The 25,008-nt window shown below is 39.9% G+C and overlaps 1 protein-coding gene across 1 annotated transcript; it reads right to left on the bottom strand.

Moving 5' to 3' along the window:
* Window positions 1-9,067: 9,067 nt before the first annotated feature.
* LOC147441294 (uncharacterized) lies at window positions 9,068-11,673 on the bottom strand. The gene has a single exon (XM_086482980.1). It carries the CDS (start codon window positions 11,567-11,569, stop codon window positions 9,374-9,376), a length of 2,196 nt encoding a protein of 731 aa, XP_086339106.1. The 5' UTR covers window positions 11,570-11,673; the 3' UTR covers window positions 9,068-9,373.
* Window positions 11,674-25,008: the final 13,335 nt, after the last annotated feature.

Consider the following 25,008-nt stretch of genomic DNA (forward strand, 5'->3'; position numbering starts at 1 on the left):
ATTTGCCTCATTGGAACTTAAATTCCTATTTCCACCACCGAAAAGAGGCAACAAAGTGTCATAAATGTCTTGTGAGCTTACATTACTGTCTCTAGTACATGACAGCAAGGACTGAACAGAATCTTCCACAAACACTACATCCCGAGAAACCAGAATACGTTTTTTTTGCAGATGATACAACTTGTAACCTTTGCTTTCAGCACTATAACCAACAAAAATACATTTGACAGCCTTATCATCCAATTTTCTGCGCTGCACTTGTGGCACCAAAGCATATGCCAAACAGCCAAAAACATGCATGTGCTCAATAGAAGGCTTTCTATCATGCCATGCTTCATATGGAGTAATAGACTGCAAAGCTTTCATAGGCCACCTGTTAAGTACATAAGTGGCACACATGATGGCCTCAAGCCAAAAAGAATGCGGCAAAGCTTGACTTTTGACCATACATCGTGCCATTTCTGTCAGTGACCTGTTTTTCCTCTTAGCAACACCATTTTGCTGAGGTGTATAAGGCACTGTACATTGGTGTTTTATCCCACGACTAGCCAGAAATGCATTAAATTCACGAGACATATACTCCCCCCCTCGATCGGAACGGAGGGTGCCCATGGTACATTTCGAGACATTTTCAGCCATAGCCAGAAATTGTTTGAAGCACATAAAAACTTCGAACTTCGCTTTAAGCGGAAATACCCATACATGCCTGGAGTAATCATCAATGAAAGTCACGAAGTACAGATAATTGCCCAAGGACGGAGTTTGCATGGGCCCACAAACATCACTATGCACAAGCTGCAACCTGCATGTGGCCCGAACTGAACCATCCTTTGGAAACTTAGAACGCTGCATCTTACCCAAAATAAAACCTTCACAAACATGTTTGACAGGTGCTTCAAGAGGCGGCAAAGATGCAACCATATTAGATTTCTGCAAACGCAGCAAACTGGCAAAATTCAGATGACCAAAACGTGCATGCCAAAGTTTTGCATCTGAAATAGCCCTTGAATTTGCAACAGCATTTGCAAAATTTTGTCCACACTTGTCAGACAAAGTGAGCTTATACAGCCCACGGCACAAAAGGCCAGATGCAACAATTTCATCCCCAAAACTGAGATCATGAACTCTACATCTATCATCCACAAATTTGACTACAATTCCAAGTCTAGCAAGTGCGGATATAGAAAAGAGATTCTTCTTGATCCCAGGTACATAAAGTGCATCAACAAGTGTGAAGGAACTGCCATTAGCAGCAGTGAGCACAATCTTTCCAACTCCCTGAACTGGATAAGAGGCATTTTTGGCACGTGATAGAACCCATGAGGGACAGACTCGAGAGAGGTAAACAATTCACGATGTGAGGTAATGTGCTTTGTAGCACCACTGTCAAAATACCACACATGTGAATCTGCAGCAACTGACAAGCATGCATCATGGGCAGCAGGATTGTAAGTGCACTCTGCACTAAAAGCCCATTCTGCATCAACATCAGCATTACAGTCTCCTTTTACAGAAGACTCAACAATGGCTGCATTTGTAGTGGAACCAGCATTTGCAGTGGAACCACCCTCTTTCTTCTTAGCCTCTTTTGCCTTCAACTTAGGACATTGCTTGATCAAGTGATCATTAGCTTTACAATAATGGCAACGCACCTTCTTTTTGCCCTTATCACCAGAATTTCCTGACGAATTGCTGCCAACAGAAGCATTAGGAACAGAATTTTTGCCACTCGCAACAGAACCATAAAAAGTGGTTGCATTGCTGTTACCACCCTTTCTTTGAGAAGCAATAAAAGCTTGTTCAACTACACGCTGTCTAGTCCTGTTTTTTCTGGAAAGTGAATCTTGCAACAGCAATGTGCATAATGCATCAAACTTGATAACTTCTAGATTTCCTTGGGTCATAAGTCTCCAAGTACTAGCAAAAGTCTGGTAAGAATCTGGTAAGGCATCAAGAACAGTCTGCACAAGGGAACTGTCTGAAATGACTTCACCTGCAGAAATAAGCTGCTCATTGATATCCTTAACACTAGCAAGGAAAGTGTCCATATCATCTTTCTCATGCATAATCTTCGACTCCAGCTCTTTACATAGCAAAGCAATTTTAGCCTCATTGCGACTTGCATAAAGACCAGCCAAAATAGCCCAAGCCTGTTTTACAGATTTTGCTGAACGGATGTGAGGAACAATGGTGCGCTTCACAGACAACGCAATCAGTGCATAAGCCTGCACATCCTTAACATCCCAACGAGCTTGTTCTGTCGTAGGCAAAACAACTCTAGCAGCAGCAATCCTTGCAGCAAGACCTGCAACATCCTCAACATCGCCTACATCCTCAAAACCAGGGCGTACATTAATGCCCTGCACAATGTTCCAAATGCCTTTTGACACAAGAACATGTTGCATCATATAAGCCCACATAGGGTAGTTGTCCCCATCCAACCTGTCCTCAGCAGCAAGCATCTTAAACACATCTGTGTTGTTGTTGTCAGTCGTGGTAAATGTTGCACCTGATGTGAAAACTGCCGGAAAATAGGAGAAACAGAGCGGGAACAACACGTGCTATATAGCACAAACCGTAGAAGACTGTAAGGCACCTGTTATGCAGAAAACGGCAGTGAAAAAAATTCTGCACAAAATGACGAAATTGTTTGTGCAGACCTGCCTATAGTGGAAACGGAGGCCAAAATGAGCCCAAATCTAAAATATGAGCAGACCAAGCTCTAGAAGCTCTCCGAAAGTATTTGTCAACCTGCAAACGCTCGCCAAAGCTCACTGAAATCGGAGAAAGTGAGCAGGCGTGTACTGGAGCAGCTAGCGACTAAGCCCGGGAGGATGCAACCTGCTCTGATACCAATTGTTGGAATTAGGGTTGCAGAGAAACACACACAGCTTGGAGAAGACGAAGGAAGCTCAAGGCACACAATGGAGAGTGTATTACTTAGTGTGCAATGGAAAGATAGATAGCCCTAGAGTGATGGGCGTATATACAATGCTCGGGGGGAAAAACCTCCTAAAGAGGGAAAAAATGCCCCGGCGGTCCTAGTGTGTTCACACACATCACTACCACATGTATATGGTAACACATGGCCCATACCCAATACCCCTTTTTGAAGAGGGAGTTAAACAAATGTCAACAAGGACCTACAAAAAAATTTTAAAAAAAGAATTTTTTTATCATTAACTTTCCATGTGGCACTAATCTGCAACCTTTATTGAATGGTCTAGATTTGCACCCAAAATCCAACCCTTCACTAAGGACTACTTATGTAGTTCAAAAAGTGTAGCCACCTATTGTACAAGAATGAGGACATCATTTCATCCATCCCTAATGGACCAACAGAAACAGTGTTCGAGAAAAGTGTGCCTCAGCTTAGCCTCATTATAGTTTTCTAAAAACAATTATTTATGCTAGTAACGGGAGAGAAAACGATCGATAAAGTGCACTAGTTTAGGGCACAATTATTTACACATAACATGCCAACCACAGCTAATTCCAAAAGAATTTCCATAGTCAAAATCCATTAATGAGCATCATCTTTTCGGTATTTATTCATTCATCACTTTCATTAATCAAACTACCAATCCTAGCAAAACATGAACTAATCCAAGAATGAGAGCTGCCATTTGGTCAAAACAAAAGAAAATGTTAAACTGAAGAAGTAAGTTTTGTCCACGACAACTTCGATCAACATGATCAATGGAGAGAAGAACCGTATTCTTCAAATGTTCCTTCTATATTCTTCAAATGTCTATCATTCCTTAAACTCACCCTTCACTTATGCACTTACTATGTTTTGAAAGAATTTTTATTTTTTCAAGATTTGGAAGACCTAATACATCATTACTGCAAAAGCAGATCTTTAAAAAAATTCATCTTCCAAGTTCATCACATGAGACCTTTCAAAACCTTTTAACACTTTTCAAATTCTATCTTTGTCATGGAATATTCTATATTTTCTCAATGTTTTATCTTTTTTTGAAATTGGGGGAACCTACTTGTGTGATCCAAAAAAATAAAACCTTTTTTCTCAAAAAATATATTTGATGGTCATCTATTTTGTTGTATGTCTAGAGGGCACGAAAGAATCCCAAATGTTTAAAAAAAATTATTATCCTATACTTTAGTGACATGAGTGGCAGAGACAAATATTGCGGTTCAAGACTAGGGGGTAGCCTACACTTTTGATGACAATACTTAAGCTAGGGGCTAAGTAGGCATCAATGGGGGTCTTGAAGCAAATGAGTGATGCTTAAAGGGAAAATCGTCTAGAGGAGGAAAGCAAGGGAAATATAGCCCACCTATAAAGCTTTCAAGCTCCTAGCCTATGTAAGAGGCCTTATTCTCAATGCAATTGCAAGCAAGTGTTTTTAGCAATCCTTGGTGTCAAGTTTTTTTTGGTTTCCTGTTTACTTCTATTATTTTTCTTTAAATACCAAACATTTTTTGATCCACTTTAACTTACATGAACAAATGCATCACAAGCAAAGACTCACAAAGGATCATATGATGGCTTCTACTCACATAATGCTCACCATTAAGTGTTTTATACAATGGTCAAGAACTTCAGCTCAAAATCCATCTAGCCACTAAGCAAGAGACAACATGCTACAAATCTTCCCTTGAATCAAACAATTTACTCTCTCATCAAATCCATTTAAGATGGGTATGAGAGCCAATAAACCGTATCATAATGCCATTTGTATCACAAAAACTCATGTCATTAAAAACAAGATCTCCATCATTACCAGACCGCAATACTTAAGCTTTCTATCTAATTAATTTTATACAAATCAAATCCATTTCTAAGTGATATGGAGTGTATTATCTTTATGTTTTAATAGATATTTCCTAACCTTGCAAGTCGTATTATCTCTGGAAAAAAAGTAAAATTTGGAGCACCAGCTAGTGACTTGATAGGCATAGACCCATGTAGGAGGAAATAGTAGGCTCTAGCAGGCGGATGGCAAGACTGGAAGCTTCCAAAAGCAGTAACCCAGAGATAGTTAGTATCACGGTAATTGACACAGTTTACAGTCAATCAGTCTAGGACTATAAATAGGACCCACTATTTATTTTGGGAATCGAATCGAATACCTGATACTTGAGAGCCTAGAGTATAGATCCAATCCCTAACCCGAAGCCAATATGAATAATACAATTCCGGTTCCAGTTATCATTTTCAGTGTCTTTCATATTTCCAGTTTCAGTTCTGTCTTTCAATATACTAAAGTCTGATCTAAAGTCTTTAGTTTGAACTGAACTAACTCTAACTACCAACCTGGAATAGTTTTCTGAACACATTCAGCTCATTCTAATCCACACACATTTGAATGGACTAAATCTAACTTCTCAAAAAAAAATTTGTTTGATGGATTAGAATACACATGCTTACCATACACATAATGATCACACACTTTAAAATCTAAAAATTGAGATCATACATATAACCAAAACGCGGTAGAATTTTTATTCCGTTCTTACTCAAATGACCTAACCGGCGATGCCACAAAGAGGTATTTGGCTATTTAAAACAATAGAACACTAACTGCAAAAATATTTTCTTTTTCGAAAACCCTTGGAGCATAGTTTGATATCAAGTTTATTTATAAACAAAATTGTGCTCATGAAAAGATATTAAGCTGATTTTTGCTTCTTTTTTTGTATGAAATTTAATCAATTACACAATCAAATCTTAGTAAGTTTTTTATATATGTATACTTTCTAATGGCTCCCAAAAAAATAAATTCACTACCTACATGTACAAAGCGCATGGTGCAAAGTACTTTTAAAGAGAGAAAAAAACCGCCAACAAAAAAGAAAACAAGAAGAAAAGTACAAATATACCTCTTTATATGGATATGAAAAGTCTTTTGACTTTTCAATGTCATGGGACTTTTCATTTCCTAAACTCACCCTTCACTTATGTATTTGAGATCTTTTGAAAGGATTTTTAATTTTTTGAGATTGAGGGACCCTACAAAGGAAAAACAGTAATAGTAACCTTTCACCAAAAAAAAACCATATCAAATTGAGAAAATATGTTTGAATGAATGACATGGTGTACTCCTTTATAGAAGTCTATAATATTTTGATTGCCATATCGAAACGGGAGCATTCATAGAAATATCTTTGTACTCATGAAATTAAAATTATCATTCAGATTTTATAGATTGCTGAATATGTTATGAATTCCATATTATAGAAATATAATCTTGATCACCTACTCAGCATGTGAAAACTTGATGTGTGTATTGAATTGATTCATCGATCTTTGGATACTTCATTCGATGATATTAAATCAACTTGGAAAATTTTTATTGTATGCTTTAAAAGAGGTGAGAATACAATAACTTTTTGGCCTGCTAATGGCCTTAGTATCCATATGGGTGAAGGTCATTCAAATTTGTTTGCTTGACATGTGTCCCTTTAAAAAATTGAAGAGAAAGAAAGCATTTACTTGCAAATGTTATTTCCCAAGCTGCTTTCATTTTTTTGGCATGCTAAGAAAGACTAAAGAACAAAGGATCAAAGAGTCCCCATAGGAGTCTCATCCATTCAATTTTTTTAATTTATACTCTCACTTGTAAAGAGTCCTTTTATTTGAAGACTTCACCAAGATTCATTTAATTAAATTATTAAATTGATTTATTATTCTCTATACTTGTTAAATCTATCTTTTTTAATGATAACATTAATATATTCTTTTTTTAAAAAAATTTGATGTGTTCTTTTATTTTATTACTTTTATTTTGTTTTGTTTTCAAATAATAATGTGTAATGTGCACCTTTCACCTTATTAATTAAATGTAGCTTTTTTTTATATATAAACCACTCAAGATTATGGTTGGGTTCACTAGAGCCAATGAAAGACATTCAAAAAGAAATGTGTCTTCATGGAGGCTGTCCATTGACACAAAAGAAAATTATACTTCTATGGACCCACAAAAAATAAGCAAGCCTTCCTCCCTCAGAAGAGCGGTTCTACCGTCCAGTTTTCAGCACAAAACGTGGATCGGTGTGATTGAATAGAATCCAACATCTATGTATTCAACAACACTACCACTACACTACAGTTCATTGGACGTCAAGATCATACACAATAAATTTTATAGAGCTACATCCGTCCCTTGTGAATGAAGAGAGAGGTGGAAGAAAGAGTATGAGGTTTTTGTTGTCGAGTCTTCTGAATTAGCTTGTGTATGTATAATGAATAATATGATGTATATTTTTATTTTTATTTTTATTATCTTTTTATTTTGTTTTCAAATGATAATGTTCAATATGTATCTTTCACCGCATTATTTAAGGGAGGTTTTTTCTAATATATAAACCATTTGTGTTTATATATGTACAATGGATAATATAATTTTATATTGAAACAAAATAAAAATTTAATGTGATTGTATGCACTCATTGAAACTTACTTTCCTTAAATCTCATTACTCCCTTAACTTAGCAAGCCTCCGTGTCTCTTCACCTTGTTGATACTTTGTTAGATAATATTCAATAAACTTGAAAAGATTTTATTGTCTGCTTTGAAAAAGGTGAGAATACATTAACTTATAGCACTGTTACATATCGGTTTTATCATGTCTTTTACACTGAAAAAATAATGAAGGGCTTTCAATGCTTTCAAGTTCCAAGGCCTTTGTCATCAATCATGTCTTTTACACTAAAAAAATAATGAAGTGCTTCGAATGCTTTCAGGTTCCAAGGCAAAAGCTCAATAGACAGGTCTTTTTATTGAGGGAACATAACCACCAAATAGAAACGTTAATAGAAGTCTAATATATATATATATTTCTACATAATTGTGGCTAGCCCAAAAAGGCCTGCCAAAAAGTGAAAAGGGCACACATGAGGCTCTTGAATGGAAGGACCCAAACCCAAAGAAGATTTCAATGCTTGACATGTTACAGTAGAATGTATGCCTAACTGCCTTCTTGACTAAGGCTAGTTTTAGAAAGCCAAAAACAAACCTAAACCTTCTCAAGAACTGCTGTAGCACAATCCTTGTGCATATTCACTATGCACTATGCACAATTGGCATAATTCAGCCCAAAAAAGCTATAGTAGGAATGTGGTAAGAAAGGTGATAAGAGACACACACAACTTGTGTTTTTTAGACACATCATGGCCTCAACTTTGGATAAAAAGAATACTATGGCTTATGACCATACATTTTCCAGAACAAGGTGTTATTTGCACAAAGAACAGGACTCGTGTATATTAACAGACACTACCCATATAGATTCCCGAACGAATCCAAGAAAAACCCTCCGAAGAAAACTAGAGACTCAATGGTAGTTACCAACAAGGTAACATACCAACAAATCCATCATCAAGTATCGACTAGGCACTTCTATCGCTATCAAATGGCAAATAGTTGTTACCATATAACATAGTTACAGGGAATGGAAGCGCGCATGAATTGCCATTCACTGTTATGGATACTCACCTCTAAAACAGGGAATGAGGATTCAGAACGGGAAGTTGGGAAAAGAGAACAGGAGCCTGAAAATGACCATTCCCTGCAACTATGTAGCATATGCTCACATAGGCATACATCAATAAAAAAACCAGTGTATTGAGCTTTTGCGTTGGCTCTAGTATAGTGATTCCACACATACACTGCAGACATTATAAAGCTAGACACTTGCCATGATTTCCCCCTGCTCACAGATGAGGAGCACTGCAATTTCTCATATGAAGCATCCAATGAGCTTAAAACAGCACTAAAGACTACACATAACACTGAGAGCCAGCCAATCTAAGCAATTAAATCAAAACCATCGACTGGAGGGGAATATTGACTGCACACCTGGAACCATAGTTTCTTCAACCATGCGGTATACGCAGGCGGGTATGGAAGCCCGCCACAAGCCCGGTTCAGACCCCCTGAAGATTCCATGCGTGGGATACCATACGGCACCCTAAAAAACACTAAAGAGTAGCACAAAAACCACAGAATGCAAGTTTAAACTTTAAAACACTAGAGAGCATTGGAGCAACACAAAACCACAAAATACATTAAAACTTTAAAGTTTAAAGTTTAAACATCGTAGACAATTAAATTTTGCCGGATTATTAAATTCGCTGCCCCACGTATGGAAAAGGCAATCATACATCAATCATGCTCGTACGCGTCCGGAAGCATGGTTGGCCAATCGGGCGCGTGAGAAAAAAACTATGCCTGGAACCAAGAGGAGGAAAGTTCAAGCATGATACATGCAAAGCGCCAACATGCACTGCATTGGCGATTGCCTCGTCCTGAGCTTGCATTCAGATGGTGGACAACCAGAGGAACAGGTAGAACCCACAGAGATGTACAACCAGAATGATAAAAATTGAATCCACAAAGACGAGATTATCAAAGGGTAATATCAGAATGCCCAATCCAACTAAAAAATCCTCTTTGCAAGATAGAATCCCATAGGTTAGCCATCTCTTTTGCATTGCCACTCTCTTGTAAGTGCATCAATAAAGGTAAAAAGAGTTCTAGTTCAATAAAATTTATATGATCAAGACCTGAGGATTGCTCCTTATTGTCCGATGACACAAACCCATCTTCAAAAATCTGAGAGCAAAGACTGCATGCCTCTGGCACCTTGTTCATCCTGCACAAGGCCTTGATTATGATAGTGAACACAAAAGGGTTAGCAAACACGCACTGTTGTCTCATGTCATGATAGATGTCAAACAGCACATCTGCTCTCTTTGCTTTCCATGCTATCTTGCATAATTCTGCATATGTGCAGATATTAGGATCACAGCCCTTACTCCGCATTTCCGAACATAACTCTACAGCCCTCTCCAGATCACCTGCCTTGAATGCTCCATTGATCAAAATGTTATATACAAGGGTGCTAGGTTCGATGCCATGCTCCAACATTTCTTCGAAGAACTGAAAGGCAGAATCCATTTGGCCGGAATTACAAAGCCCTTTCAATAATATACAGGCGGTCCCCAATTGTACTTCAGAATCTTTCTTGAATATTGTTCCAAGCGTCTTCTTGGCAATGTCCAAACTGCCCTGCTGACAAAAGCACTTTATTAGTTCCCTGCAGGTGGATCCGTTGGCCTCAAACCCTTGAGCCAACATTTCCTGAAACATTTCTTCAGCTCCATCTTTCAAGCCTGCCTTTGCAAGGCCTTGGACCATAACCTGGTAAACAGCAGCATTTGGCTCGATCCTCGCCTCTTTCATTTCCTTGAAAATTTTCAAGGCCTCCGTCAATCTCCCTACCTTGCACAATCCTTGCATCAGCAACCCATACATAGCGATGCAAGGCCGGCATCCATTCTTGACCATTTTGTCATACATAGCACATGCTTCATCCATCCTCTCCTGTTGGCTATACGCCTTCAAAAAAATACTATACAGAATTGTGTTGCTGTTTCCATCATCGAAAGAGAGTGTCTTCAGCAGATCATGGGCCTCATCAGTTCTCCCTGCTTTGCACATTGCATCCAGCAATGGTGTGTAGATGATAGCAGTAGCTTCAAGACCACCACTTTTCATGCGTCCCAGATATGCCATGGCATCAGAGAGCTTTCCGACCTTACACAACCCATGAATGATAATACCATAAGTGACCTCGTTTGGTTCATTCCCCATATCTTTCATCATAGAAAAGAGCTCAATGCCCTCCTCAACCTTCCCAGCTTTGCATAATCCATTGATAAAAGAGTTCCACGTGAATATGCTTGTCAAAAAACCCCTCTTTGCCGCATCTACTGCCATCTCATGAGCCTCATGCAAACGTCCAGCATTGCACAGTGCAGAAACCATCATAGAGGATGAGAAAACCTCCTCCTTCACATGTGAAGCCTGCAGCATTTCACAATATACTTCCATGGCTAAATCAACTTTCTGAGACTTTACAAGAACACTAATCAAAGTGTTATAAGAGTGTGCTGTTGGCAACACTTCAAATTCCCGCATTTTGTGAAGGGTACTAACGGCTTCCCTGTATTTTCCCATCTCTCCATAAGCTTTTATCGTGATGTTAAAGCACCCATCTGTGAGTTGAGACCCTGCCATGTGCATCTCCGACAAGATTTCCCATATCTTGTCGAACTGCTTGGCCCGGGCCAAGATAGTGACGAAGGACATGCATGTGTACACATTATGGCTGAAGCCAGGCTGCTGAACAGCCCAACCAAAGAAAGGTACGGCATATTCTGCATCACCGATGAGTGCTAAGGCTTTGGATACATGATGAGGGGTGATCCGAATGGCAAGTGCATCGAGACACTGATCTAAATCTGCAGACTTTCCTTTCCGGCGAACAACAGAGACAAGCTGCTGGATTTCGACAGGGTGATCTGCTAGAGGCACGCTTACAGGCTTCAGCCTGTATGTATCCTTTGGTCTTTGACGGGATCTTGCGTACACGGGTAGAGGTAAACACCTGGTCAAATAATGCTGAACCAAATTCTGGTCCTCGACGTTCGCAGAGAGCCAGCGATGGCCTCCCAATCGCGAGAGCAAAGAAAAGAGCTCGACTCCTTGCAGGGAATTTCGCCGGTGGAACGCCCTTCTTCCGATTCTGCGAGGGATCATTGCCTGCCCCGCCTTCTTCAGAGTTTCACCAGCATCATTCGCAGTGAATACATTCCTGCCGGTAGGCTATGGTCACACGGGGCTTAGGTTACTTTTCTGCTCCATATGTGACAAGCTACCAATGTTCCGATGTCTAACTAAAAAGGCACAGTTACAAAACTATGCATTTCCACTACCAGTCAGCTCCATCTTTCTCTCTCATGTATATGCCTTGCTCTCCCTTTCTCTACCTGCTACTCCCGGTGATGCTCTAAGCTCCTATCAGAACTTGTCAGGGCTTACTAATAACTAAGCCCCTCACGTGACCATAGCCTTACACACTCGTTGCAATTTTTTTTTTAAATCAAGTATCTTTCCAGTTGCAGCATGCATCTTATTGGTTCAACGTCTTTTTTTAGGTGAGTTGATATAAGCTCAACCCCTACCCAGGCTTGGATAGGGATTAGAGGCTTTCCAAGAACCTATCCTCCGCCTTTTTGCCTAGCATATCAAAAAATGCCCCTTGGCATCCACGTCTACATGCCCAATCTTAGGCACGCGAGCCTCAAGCGATGGTGTGGACCTAAAGATGCTGGGCAAGAATTTGGTCGTGCAAGTTAGAGCGTGCGTCCACTGATTGGGTGAAGAAGAGGCTCCGTTATATTTGGGCAATCCTCTGGTGCCCTCCAAAACCGATGCGGCTTTGGACGTGCGTTGGCTGCCAACTAAGAGTTTGGAGGGTGCTTGAAGCATCCTCCGTAGCACCCAATGAAAACACCTTAATCTGGTCTATGTGTATGCAATTTCATTCTAGAGGGCCCGATAGAGGTGGTTTTATCCAACCTATGTGAAGGCTATCTGAGGCTGCTTACACAACAACTATCCAAACTTGGGCAGTAGGTGAGTGTGTGTGCATGGACTCCAAGGGTGAGTTAGGAGATTGTGACATGTTTGATAATGTTTAATATGGTTGAAATGCATAAGGTTTGCGAGGCTTGTCAATTCAAAAGCAAGCAACGGCATTGTTTCCTCACGACACGTACATAAGCAAAAATGCATTGGAGATAGTGCATTCTAATGTGTGGGGTCCAGTACATATTGTGTTTATGGATGGATATAAGTTTTATGTTACCTTCATTGATCACCGTACAAGGAAGGTATGGGTATGTTGCATGAAGGAGAAAGGTGAGGTGTTTACTCATTTTCAACAATTCAAGTTTATGGCTTAAAAATAGATAGGAAAGGATTTCCAATGCCACAGGTCAGATGGAGGGGGAAAGTACTTTTCCAATGAGGCTAGAAATTTTTTGAGAAAGCTTGGAATACAGAGGAAATTTTGGTTTAGTTATACTTCACAAAAAATGGGCGTTTCTGAGTGGAAGAGCATGCATATAATAGAGATTATAAGGGCAACAATGAATGAGAAGAATATGCAACATTCTTCTTGGGATGAGGCCGTTTCTACAGTAGTGAACAGTATGAACACGACACCCATTGTTGTTGTACATAACATGACACACAAACACTAGTTTAATGGTAGAAAACCTAATTTAATACTTTAAAGTGTGTAAATGTATTGCTTATGTTCATGTGTCATATGAGTTGTGAACAAAGCTGGAGCTGAAAACTAAAAAATGCAAATTCAATGGTTATTACCTTGATAAAAAAAGGGTACAAATAATGCATCAAGTAGTAAGAAATTTTGAGTGGACTGCATGGGTCACTCGATTCAAGCCATATTCAGAATCCATGGAGTGGCATGTTAGGTGAGAGTATCAAATCGAATGAATTAAGAAAAAGAGTAGAAAAGGTTGATCATACCTCAAGGATGCAAACTTGAGTGCAGATCATGATGATGATGATTCAAAGGGCTTAGAGAAAAGTCTTGATAAAGAGTTTGATATACTCTCTATGAAGACTCTCGGTGTGAGAAGATACAGGCAAAAAATAGGGAACCTAACGCTCATCTTAGACCAAGAAGATCATGTAGAGTAAGTAATCCTGTGCAATAATTGGCTTATGTGGATTATGTGGCTTTCCATTGTGTATAAAGGGCGAAGATTATACAATATATAGAGCCTACTTGTTTTGAGGATGCTGCTGGAGATCCAAAGTGGGATCAAGCTATTGATGAGGAGATGGATGCCCTTGATGCTAATGAGACATGGGACTTGGTTTTAATCATATGTAAATGGGTATACAAGGTGAAACATAGTGCAAATGGCTTTGTGAGTAGGTACAAAGCTACAATGGTAGCAAAGGGTTATGCACAATGTGAAGATAGGGACTAAGACCACTATCACACACAACCGCCACCCATATGTGAGCTGGCATGGTGTGTCTATGCAGCTTGTGCACACAGTTTCTAAGGGATTAAAAAAACGATGTTCACATTGCTTGTCATAGAAGGCAGCACTTGTGGAGCAAGCTAAAATCTCCCATCCAATCAGCACATCAAGAATCTTCTTGGGCAAGCGTAAGTGGGTCCCCCACCCCTCCCCCTTGGATGCAAAATTGGAGAAGGTAGCCATGAGTTGGAGGAACACATCCGCTTGCACTCCCCATGTCTATCGCCATGTTTCACACGATATGTGCAAGGTGGCAACAACCATTGGAACTCTTTAGCAAACTGTTTGTCTGTTCAAACTCTTGTGACATAGGCCTAAGGCATGTTGACCTCCACCCATCCTACTCCCTTAAGTAGAGCCTATCAAAAAACGTGGAGCTCTGATACCACGAGAAAAATAAATACATGAGAGAAAGGGAAAGAGAGAGAGAGAGAGAGAGAGAGAGAGAGAGAGAGAGAGAGAGAGAGAGAGAGAGAGAGAGAGAGAGAGAAACAATGATATAATGTAATGTAAAGCTTTATTATTCATAGAACACTATGAGATACAATTTAAGTACTTAAAGTACACAAACAGGTACTTTAAGGTACTTTTTACTCTGTGCAGAAGGTACTGTGGAGTACCTTGACCAGTACTATGAAAATACATATGATGCGCATTATAGGTACTTTTGAGAGACTCAATGGATAATCCCTATGGGACGCATGTCTAACCACACCATCCTTCTTATTGCAGTATTAGCGAGAACCACGATTAATTTGTCAAACCATGGGATGAAGCTGACTGGAGTAGTGCATAGAGGCTACAGGAGGTTGTCAATCTCTTGGAAAACAACTAACAACTCCATTCTAACTCAGGCTACACTCAAGTGACTGAAATCACCAAAAGCCAATCACTCATCGGCAAGCAAATCACATCCGTTAGAGCATCAAATGACATCCAAACGTAACGAAACTTCTAGGACAAGTTTATAAGACCTAAGCACACATGCCTATGGCCTCAAACCCCACTTTAGGTCAAGTTCCAAAATCGTGATTATTAACAAGAGTGGATTTTTGACCTAGTCGTTTTCGACCCAGAATGCATCTAAATGCTTAGCCATGATGCCCCGATACCCGCCTATGCTTAGTTTTTTATTTGAACATGTAAATTCCTAGTTATGATAAAATTAGGCCGCGGGTTGGCGACGCCAAAAGCTACGAAATACTGTGAATGGATTACGTCAATGCGTAGAGCTCTTACCTGTGGTTGCAATGCAACAAACGCAATCGCAATGTGACAACCAGAGAGGGAGTAGGAAACGCAAGAAGGAGAGAAGTGAGCGTCGTTAGCTCACGCTGTGTATTTCTTATCCAAAAACTTATTAAAAACTTACAAAAATTGGCTTTTATACCTTAGCCAAAGTTTTTGGGTGGTCAAAACTAATAATCTAGAGTTCTACCAAAGCTGGGAATTGACTGGATGATACAATCTGGAAGCTTGTAGCCCCGGCTCATTAATTACAAGGTTTATCAAAATAGGAGTTACAATATTCTCGATTTATCAAAATAATAAATGTTTTGCAAGGAGAACTCCGAAAAATGGTGTCCACGTTAGCTTGCTGCTAACATTCCCCCCCTCCTCACCTGTGTCGCCCTTGACACAGCTTTATGGGTTGAAGTAGTCTTCGGGTTGACGGCGGGCGAGGCGGTCTTTAAGTGCTTCCAGTGCCTTTTGGTATCTAATTCTTCGTTCTTTGCCAGGAACTTGCAGAAATTGCATGGTAACTTGATTCTTCAGTTCCACCGTTGAGTAGCCTACAAACCTGGATGTGAGGTTGCTTATCACCAGTGCAAATATCTTCGTTCGCCAGGTGAAGAATCCAGTGTAGAATGCTTCTTCAAAGGCTAGCATATTATGGGAGGGCAGACATGCATCTGGCATAGAATCCGTAAAGGATTTCTTCTGAAGGTTTCCCACTCAGATCGTAACATAAGCCTTTGTTTCCTTCCAAGAATGAGAGCCATAGGGCTCCTGTCTGCTCAGGCTCATTGAAAACGTGTATGCATGTGAGTAGCATCCTACAGATCTTATATAACATTGCACAGGAGAGATCTGGTAGACTCTTGAAGAATGACATGGCGCCCGTTAAGGTTTTCAACATGTATTCCTCTATCACTTGGCCTCTCTCTGGAGCTGGCAACCTGGGGAAGTTGAGCCAAGTTGGCCTCTTCTTTTGCAGTGCTTCATGCGCTTGCCATGTCCTTAGTGCGTATAGGACAGAATGTTGGATCTCTTTGTGAACAGAATCAGTTATCTCAGATTCTTGTTCAACTAGCTGAACCTCCACTTTGGGTAGTCTTTATCTGCGTCATCTTCTTGCATATCCTTGTACATCCTTTCTTTTACCTGTAAAAGTTCTACTTTGATGAGAGGGTACGGCAAAGACAGTTGGTGCCATTGAGCGTTGATTTGATTGGGAGTGAGTTGAGTGACATTGACAGAGTGTAAAACTCTCAACTCCCAATCCATAGTGGCCTTCCACTTCTCATCCACCTCTAAAGTGATCTTCTCCTTCAATGCGTCTTCTTCAGCTTTTGATAGCTGGACCATTGGCACTGTACTACATCTGTGATGTGAATCTGAAAATCTTCATCACCACTCGGCTCTGCTATGGACTGTGTCTCAAACTCAGCAAACGAGACCGAGGGAATGTCTATTTGTGGCGGCTCTGAAGTGCCTGCCTCTTCCTGCGTGTATCTTTCCATCTCCCGGGGTGGTCACTTATCAAAAGCTTCCTATATCACGTGCGTTCAAGAGGTTATTAATAATACCTCAATATACATTGTATATTTACACTACATGCCTATTTAAAAAACCCCCACCCCCCTCTGTATGTATACATTTTGATACATTTTGATATTTTAATAATCCTCTCCGGTTAACTCACGTGATAGCATACACATTCTAAAAAGTGACCGCCCCGGGTTCCATCTCTGAGGAGCTAATTTATCCGCTTGAGTTCTGCTATCTCCTTTAGGAGCTCCTACTCTCTTTGAACCCGCATCAATGCCAGGTCTCTGCGTTGTGACTGTTCAAGCTTTAATTTCAGTTTTAAGTCCTTGTTTTTCTTTTCAAGTGCCTTGTACACTACTCATTGTTCCAATTGCACCCAGCAAGGAGGAATGGAAAGGAAGCAATCAGCAGACCAATCCACGAAGCCAATCTTCTCCATCCCTTCAACAATGAAATGCTACATGTAGCATGCAAGGAGTCAGGCAGATTTGGGTACCAAAAGCACAGCTTAAGGATAAACCAATTCGGCTCTGGGTGCCTAAAACTTCACCGAAAAAACAAAAGAAGGTTCCAAGGATTCGAACACAGAATTGAGCATCTCCAAGCAAGGAACTTAACATGAAAAGGGTTTGGAAGAAAAAAGAGCACTTATCTTCTCCACAAACCGCGAAACCAAGCCGACCGAATTACCAATGGAGAGAAAAAGCTCAATAACAATCGAAAGTGCTACGAATAGCTCAAGCAATCAGCATGCTAAAACACCCTGATGGTACAATCAAACAGAGAGCACAAAAGCTACAAGATTTGCTCTTTGGAAGACATCAGCAGCAAACCTCGACATCGAAAACCCTTGAATTAATTACTCAAGACCCAACTCTTGCACAACATATGGGTTTGAATTGCATTGATCTTCATATCATGGTAGAGCCAATCTCGACTATGCATAGACACAATTGTTCAACCCATGCACATAGTCGTCCCCGAGTACGCCACCTAGGAGGGGTGGAACGGCACTAAGTACTAAGTAATCAAGGGCAATGTTTGAAGAAGGAGGAAAAAGTTCCATGTTAACATGTGATTTTTTGCAAAATTACCTAATAATGCCCTTATAATTCATCATCAAAGGAAAATTCACTGATAATTATCTTCCCGATGAGTGTAAATAGTGTATATACTATCAGAAAAAAAATAGTCCTTTTTTGGGTATTTTTCATCATTTTTATTGATAGGTGATGCATGGTTTTTAGGACCCCTTCTGAAGATGCAATAAAGGCACAGTCAGTTGTTGGGGAGATGAGGATACTCTAGTCCAAGGGATCTCGAAAGAAAAGAAAAAATCTACTTCACAAGCACCAAAGAGTAAAAAGTGCCATGGACAGAAGATACGTGGGAACGAGCTCTTATGCATGCCTACAACCTATATCTTACAGAATAGCCCATTCTAGGTGTGAGTTTCTAGTGAAATTTACACGAGGATGTTCGTGTGGACTCACAGCACAGCATACTCCGTTTTCACTTTTTTACCGTCAGTAAATATTTTTTACCACAGTAAATATTTTTCACCTACATGGTAAATACAAATCACTTTTTACCTACAGTAACTTTTTTTACCCATGGTAAATATTTTTTACTGCACCATAAGTATTTGGTAGGTAACAGTTCACTGTTACTAGAAGCAGTGATTGGGCATCAACAATGCAGTTACAGGAGGAGAAAAGGGGAAAATCTTATGGTAAAGGTGAGTCAACAGGGATAAAGACTTTTGAGTTGAAAAGAGACATGCTGATTTTTTCAAAGAACACATGTCAAAAGAAGCCATGGTTGAGGATTTTTTGAGAATTTGATATTCAGGAGGACCCAGCTGCCACCTCCCCCCCGCAGGTCCCCCCCTGACATGTGCAGAACCTCCAGTTTCAACAGCCACCTTACCTGCTCTTAAATGCTGGTCAAGGCCTTATCCCCATGTGTCACAATCATAAAAATCAGCATTTACCCTTCCCTCTCACATCACTCTAGAGAATATCTTGATGGTGACATATCAGGTGACCTCAATCTGTTGACCACCCTAAGCAAAAAGTAACCCCAATCAGCGGATTTAAGCATGTTTATCCCTAATCCTAAACCCTCTCAGAAACCTATATAAGGAGGCCTTCTCTCACTCAAAACCAACACTTCACCCACTTCACCAAGCAACGAAGCTATGACGACATTGCTCACAACGAGGAGCTATGGATGGAGCTCTACTCTCTCTCCCTCTCTCTCTCTCTCCCTCTAGTATGCTACATTACTAGCCCTAAAACCTAAATAAGGAGTCTCCTCTCATGCTCCATGGCCACCATCCTCGCCATCATTCTCTAAGGTATTGATGTGTTGCTAGTAGGATCATGCCTACTTGCTGGGTTGATTGTTTTTGACAAGGGATTATGCCATCCTTGGCTTGCTTCTCTATATCCTTGTTATGTAGGATCAGATGCCGTTGTATTGTTAAGCTGATGTCTTGTGTATATATATGCTACATAAGGTCCCTAAGCTTTGTTTCTATGTGTTTTGCCATATGTTTTGATGCCATCATAATGCCAGAAGTCTCACTGGCTATGTGCACTATGTGTGAGGTCCCTAAACCTCTTAATTTAAGGTGGTGCCCCCTTTGTTTTGTTCTTTGCTTGTTTGCATGAGGCGTGGTTTGTGGAGTGTGCACGAGTACAGAGGCCACCCGATTGCACTGCTCTTTTTCCCGCTATCATTAGGGAGGCTTCAAAATGGAGAAATCCAACAAAAAACATCAAAGCTGTGTTTTTCAAGGGCTTTTCTTAATTATTGGATTTTTACTTTACTTTTTTAGAGCATTTTGCTAATTTCTTTGATTTTTTCAAATAAACAGGTCAAAATTAATAATAATATCAGGGAAGCTCAGATGGAAAAATGGAAGACACGATGGTGATCAGAAAGACAAGGCTTGCACAAAAATTTTCAATGAAATCAGAAGACAAAAGCGGGAAGCCTAAATTAGGCGGCCAGGCCTACTTTGCAAAGTTCTTGCAGAATGAGCTACAAGAATCCGATCAGAGAAATTTTTGAGTCTAACATAGATTTCAGGGCCTAGTAGGACTAACGGTGGAATCTGGGGAAATTTGGTTCGAAAAGTTTAGGTATAGATATCCATGGTAGGCTAAAACCACCTCATTTCCACTTGGAGCCTTTGCAGAGAGAGATTTCGGCCTCTTTCGCGCGACATTTCCGAAGCCCACAGTTGACCATTTTCAACACCGTCTCACACGAGACATGAGGGGTAAGTTCTTTACTCGATAATGATCCATTTTGTACGGCCGGTAGCTAGTCTAAAGCCTTAGAAAAAACCCTAGAAACCGAGCAGTACACGAAGACCTATGACCTAAAACTGACCATAGCGGCCTGCCAACTTGACCAAATTGGATGGGATTTGAACCATAGCACGTGCTAACATAATAGAACCTTTCTATACCATCAGATGACCATTCGGCTGGGTCAAGGGGGTCCCCAGTAGAAAAGTTAGGTTTTTGGCAAATTCCAGAATTCCGACCTGACTCCATAGATGGCTTGCTATAATGAGGTTCATATACAATGTATATGATTGGTTTGGTGAAATCCATCAAGCAAAGCCCTCAAAAAGCAGAAAACGGCTCGAAGGTTACAAAGCGTCAAATTCGACATACGAGACCAAACTGACTCCACATGAGCTAGAATTGGATAGGTAGCTTCAAGACTATGTTACTGACAAGTCCAAAGCCTCAAAGTTGACTGACCAACCCAACAGACAGAGTAATCACAAAAAACGGTGATTTCAAATTCGACAGAGCACAACGTGATGCCGGCATGACCAAACTTGACCAAATTCAATTTAGGACTTGTATTAGGTGTATGAAACATGTTTAGGTCAAAATTTGTAGGTTTTGCAAGGTTTTTGTCACTGAAGTTAATAATCGCGATTATTTACTTTTGCATCAGTTTTGCTTGGAAATTGTCAAATCACCTCACCTATCATGTATACACACCTATTACATGCCAAAAATCAAGTATGAGCCAAAATGACCACCCATTACTGTCTTTGCAAGCCAAAATTTGAGTTATGAACAACTTTTCTTGATCCAAATCACCTCATATCTCATACTCAAGGTCTATACCATGCCTAGAACCAATTTGTACCAAAAAATATCAATTTTGGAAGAAAAGTTAATAATCGCGATTATTTACTTTTTGGTCAAAATTGGATAATTTTGATATTTTGCCATCATACATCCAAAGTACATGTTGTGATAAGCCCACTAGCCAACTTTGAATCAATTTGGAGTTCAAAATCTCAAATTTCCTTTATATCTACTGTTTCAGAGACCTAAAGCCAAAATCTGGTACCATTTTTAACGTGTGCATCCAAATGAGCCCATAATTCACTCAGAGCATGTATTGGGTATATACTTCAAGCCTATAAATCCAAGTTTGCAAAAAGTTGGAAATTTTTCTCAGTTGTAAATAATCGCGATTATTTACTTTGGTTGCAATTTTTTGTTTTGACCATACAGTTTTGTTCCTTGCGTGATTTTATGCATCTTTGCTTGTTCAAAAATTGATTTGAAGAAATTTGGACAAGATTATCAGCATTTCAGTCTAAAAGAACATTCTAGAGAAAAATCTGACAAATCTGCTAACTTTGCACTCTATTCACTGAACAGGAGCAATGCAAGCAGCGGAGAGGGCCAAGAAGAAGCTAAACCAAAAATTGGAGACACCCAATTTGTGTGTTCAATTTCGTAAATGAATTCAACTTCTTTTAGTTTTTCAATCTCTTCTTTGATCTTCCTGGCAAATGTTTTGTTATAAGTGTATGGTCTCTGTCTACTTGGTTTCGCATCATCTCTCATGGGTATAGTAGGGTATAGTATGTTGACAGATTTCTGGATCAACACCCTTGAGATCCTTGTAAGACCAAGTGAAAATATCCCGGTATTCCTTTAACAAGCTCAGCAAAATCTTTTCTTCTTCTTCTGTTAGGTCATTCGCAATGTAAGCACATCTAGGCTCTTCTCCTGGTTCAGCCAAGTCTACCCTTTTAGCGTTTTTAGGCCCTTTGTAAGATTCGCCTTGTTTCCGTAGTTCCCTAATAGGTTGTTCAATTATGATTTTCCGATCTTGGAGAGTATACTTTTTGTAATGGGATGGAACATGCATTACATCCTTACCATCCTCTTCCGTGGTTTCCAGTTCAATTGTGTATATCTCCTTTAGAGCTTTTTTCAACTCTTGATAATTCTTTTTCCGCTCGACTCTGGCCATGAGTGGTTTCTTATTCCGTGATTTTTCTTGAGTACCCTTCCTTGTTTTTCTCGATGTCTGAGACATTTGTGAATTTTTGTTTGAAGGATATATGCCAGTTATTTTGTCCTTGACACAATCATTAGCATCTATCTGCATCAGGAATTGTGTTTTACTGGAGACTGATGGCATAGGTCATGTTTTCATGATATTGGTGTCTCTCTTTCGTCTATACCATTTTTGTCTTCTTGAATTCTGGTTTGGAAAGTCAAAAAACTTTTCCTGCCCTCCCCTTAACAGTAATTGATCTCTCGTATGCTCTTATTCTGACCCCGAATCTTCTGAGATAGCTGAGTGTTCATCTAACTCATCAGTTGCATCGTAATAGAGATCAAAAAAGACTTGTTGAGCTTTCATCAAGTCCTTGGGTTCCTCATCTTTGTTTTCAATGTTGAGGACTGACATCGTTTGGATGGGAATTATGTCGTAGCCATCCTCATTGCAAAATTGAGTAGGCATAGATGTATTCACACATTCGTCCATTGTCCCTAAAATTTGAGTCCACCCGAATGGCTCAAATAAATGCTCAAGAAAGGGTTCTGGTATGTAGGCTTCGTCTGTGCAGTCCCTATACAATTTTCACGTCTTAAGCTTCCATTTTCTGAAGCTCCGCACATTCAAATAGGAGTGTCTTTGTTTAACCATGATGGGAGTTTAGTTCCAATCGAAGAGACTGAATCAAACTCTTGGATGGGTGTTTTCAAGACATCTCTATAAGTGTGATCTTTCAGATTGACTCTTGTTATAGATCCCACATGCTTCAAGTACACATAGTTGTTTTCCCATTCTTGGATAAGTTGTACCTGTTGCATGAAAGGTCTTCCCAATATGATTTCATAGTTGAGTTTTTTCTCAAAGTATACTATGGCAAAAGTGTATTGATATTCAATTCCACAAGAATTGACTATCAATTTTTCAAGCAGCCCTAGTGGTCTCTCAATGTGTCCGTCAGCCAACTGCAATTTCATTCGCGTTTGTCTAATGGCTGGCTGTCCCTAGGAATCCCATACTGCTTTAGTGGCTATGGCTATGCTAGCTCCACTATCCAATATTGCCATGGTTTCAATGTCATTATATTTCACTAGGAGGCTGGTGTTTCCTTTTTCCACTTCATAATATTCTCCGACCTTGTTTATAGGAACTAATCGAATCTCTTTGTTTTCCATTTTATTTTTCAATTTTCCCAAATTATTAGAGATTAACCCCATTATTCCCACCTTCTCCAGGGTTTTCTGTAAATCGTTCCACAAGTATGGTGTGAGTTTCAACAGTTCTCCCAAAGTAAGAGTGCATTGAATGGGTGTAGACATGATTGAATGAATGTTGTCTACTTCTAGGGTTTGTTTGGCTCTTTTTACTTGAGTGGTCTTGGAAACGATGGATTCATCTTTGTTATCCCCCAAGTAAGAAGGTAATGTTTTTAATGTCAATGTTTAGATATTCATGAACCTTCCGATCCGCAATCTCCGTACAAGGATTGTAAATCCATGTTTATATCAGATGGTAGGTTATCCAACCAGACTTCCTCTATAGGAGCTGACTGTAAAGTTTGGCTCCCATCATTGATCTCTCTCACCTTTTCCCATAAGTGTCCTGGACAGTCTTCCTCTACAAATGGAATTCCGTCTAAGTCATCTTCGCTTTCCAGCACTATAAGCTCTGTTTCACTTGTTTCAAGGTGGGGTTCTGCCACCACATCAGATTTTGCTTTTGTTTCTTCTACCGCAAGCTCTTCAGGTTTTGCAATACTTTCAAGCTTGGGTTTTTGTTTATCCAGCATTTCTGGCGTGATTCTTACCAAATTTTGATAAGCCTCCAGCTCTGCTGCTTCCATGTCTGGAGGTGGATAGTTTTTCCATTTGTTTTCCATGTTTTGGCCTGCTTTAAGTTCTGCTTGGTAGGCTTCCAAGGCAGCATTAATGGGCTCAAAAATTTTATCAACCAGAATGGATCCTCTAGATTTCACGGTTGTTTCCTTGAATTCACTACCAGTTTCTTTCAACTTGTTCTGGGCTAGCATTTTTTATTTCTCTTCGTTTTCAAGCCGTTGTTTTTGTTTTCTCATCTCATATCTTTTGCTTCTTCTCCTTTTGATTCTTTGAAAAGAAACTTTCCTGTTCTTCGAATTATCAGAGGAGTTGTGTTTCTTTTTGTTTGCCTGGGCTCTAGTGATCACCTTGATTGGAACAATCGGTTCACTCTCTGATGAGCTACTAGGTATCACTTGGACTATGTTTACGATAGTTTTTCTCTTTTTCAAAGGATTCTTAGGACAATCTTCCGGAAAGTGTCCTCCCTTTTTGCAACATTGTATGCAATAGGCTTCAATTGGTTTGAGGTTTTTGTTAGGCTCTAGACATTCGTTAAGTTCCAATGGTCATCAGCACCACAGTTATGACAGCTTCCTGTTCTAGGCTTCATCATGGGTCTTCCCATGGGAGGTCTGACACCTTGATTAGCTACATAATACATTGGTGCGAGCTCTGGTGGAGCATAAGTCATGGTTTCTTCCATTGGTGGTGGATGTGGACTATACCAATCTCCTTCTACCATTAATGTAGATGGACTAGGCTCTGCATAGGGTGTAACAAGCACTAATGCTTGTTCATCTATCACTCCTTCGGAGTGCATGTACTTTACAGGCACTGCATTATGTCTTGGATAAGGAGGTTATTGTCCCAACACAGGCTGAGGTCTTTCCATACCCATTGGTGGTCTTTGAGCTTGGGCCATATTAGATTGATATCTGTACATGGGTTGTCCTTGTGGCCTCATGGGCATGTACTGAACATTCCCATCATACTTTGGTCTGAAGTAGCACTCGTGGGTCTCATGGTTGGTCCATTTACCCTCGATTGCACACCATTTTTGTGGCCTAATTGGTTGTCCCTGTGGAGGTATCCCTTGTCCTGGTCCTCTCATAGGTGCTTTTTGCATATTGTTCATCATGTCGTTCATCCTTTTTAGCATATCTTCTATGGTTGAGAGTGGTGC

The sequence above is a fragment of the Adiantum capillus-veneris genome, chromosome 15 (genome assembly GCF_014529385.1).
Source record: "Adiantum capillus-veneris isolate H3 chromosome 15, ASM1452938v2, whole genome shotgun sequence".
NCBI classification, from domain to species: Eukaryota; Viridiplantae; Streptophyta; class Polypodiopsida; order Polypodiales; family Pteridaceae; genus Adiantum; species Adiantum capillus-veneris.

What these genes read in the sequence shown, in the direction of transcription:
- LOC147441294 (XM_086482980.1), bottom strand. Translation starts at nt 11,569, where the DNA reads ATGATCCCTCGCAGAATCGGAAGAAGGGCGTTCCACCGGCGAAATTCC.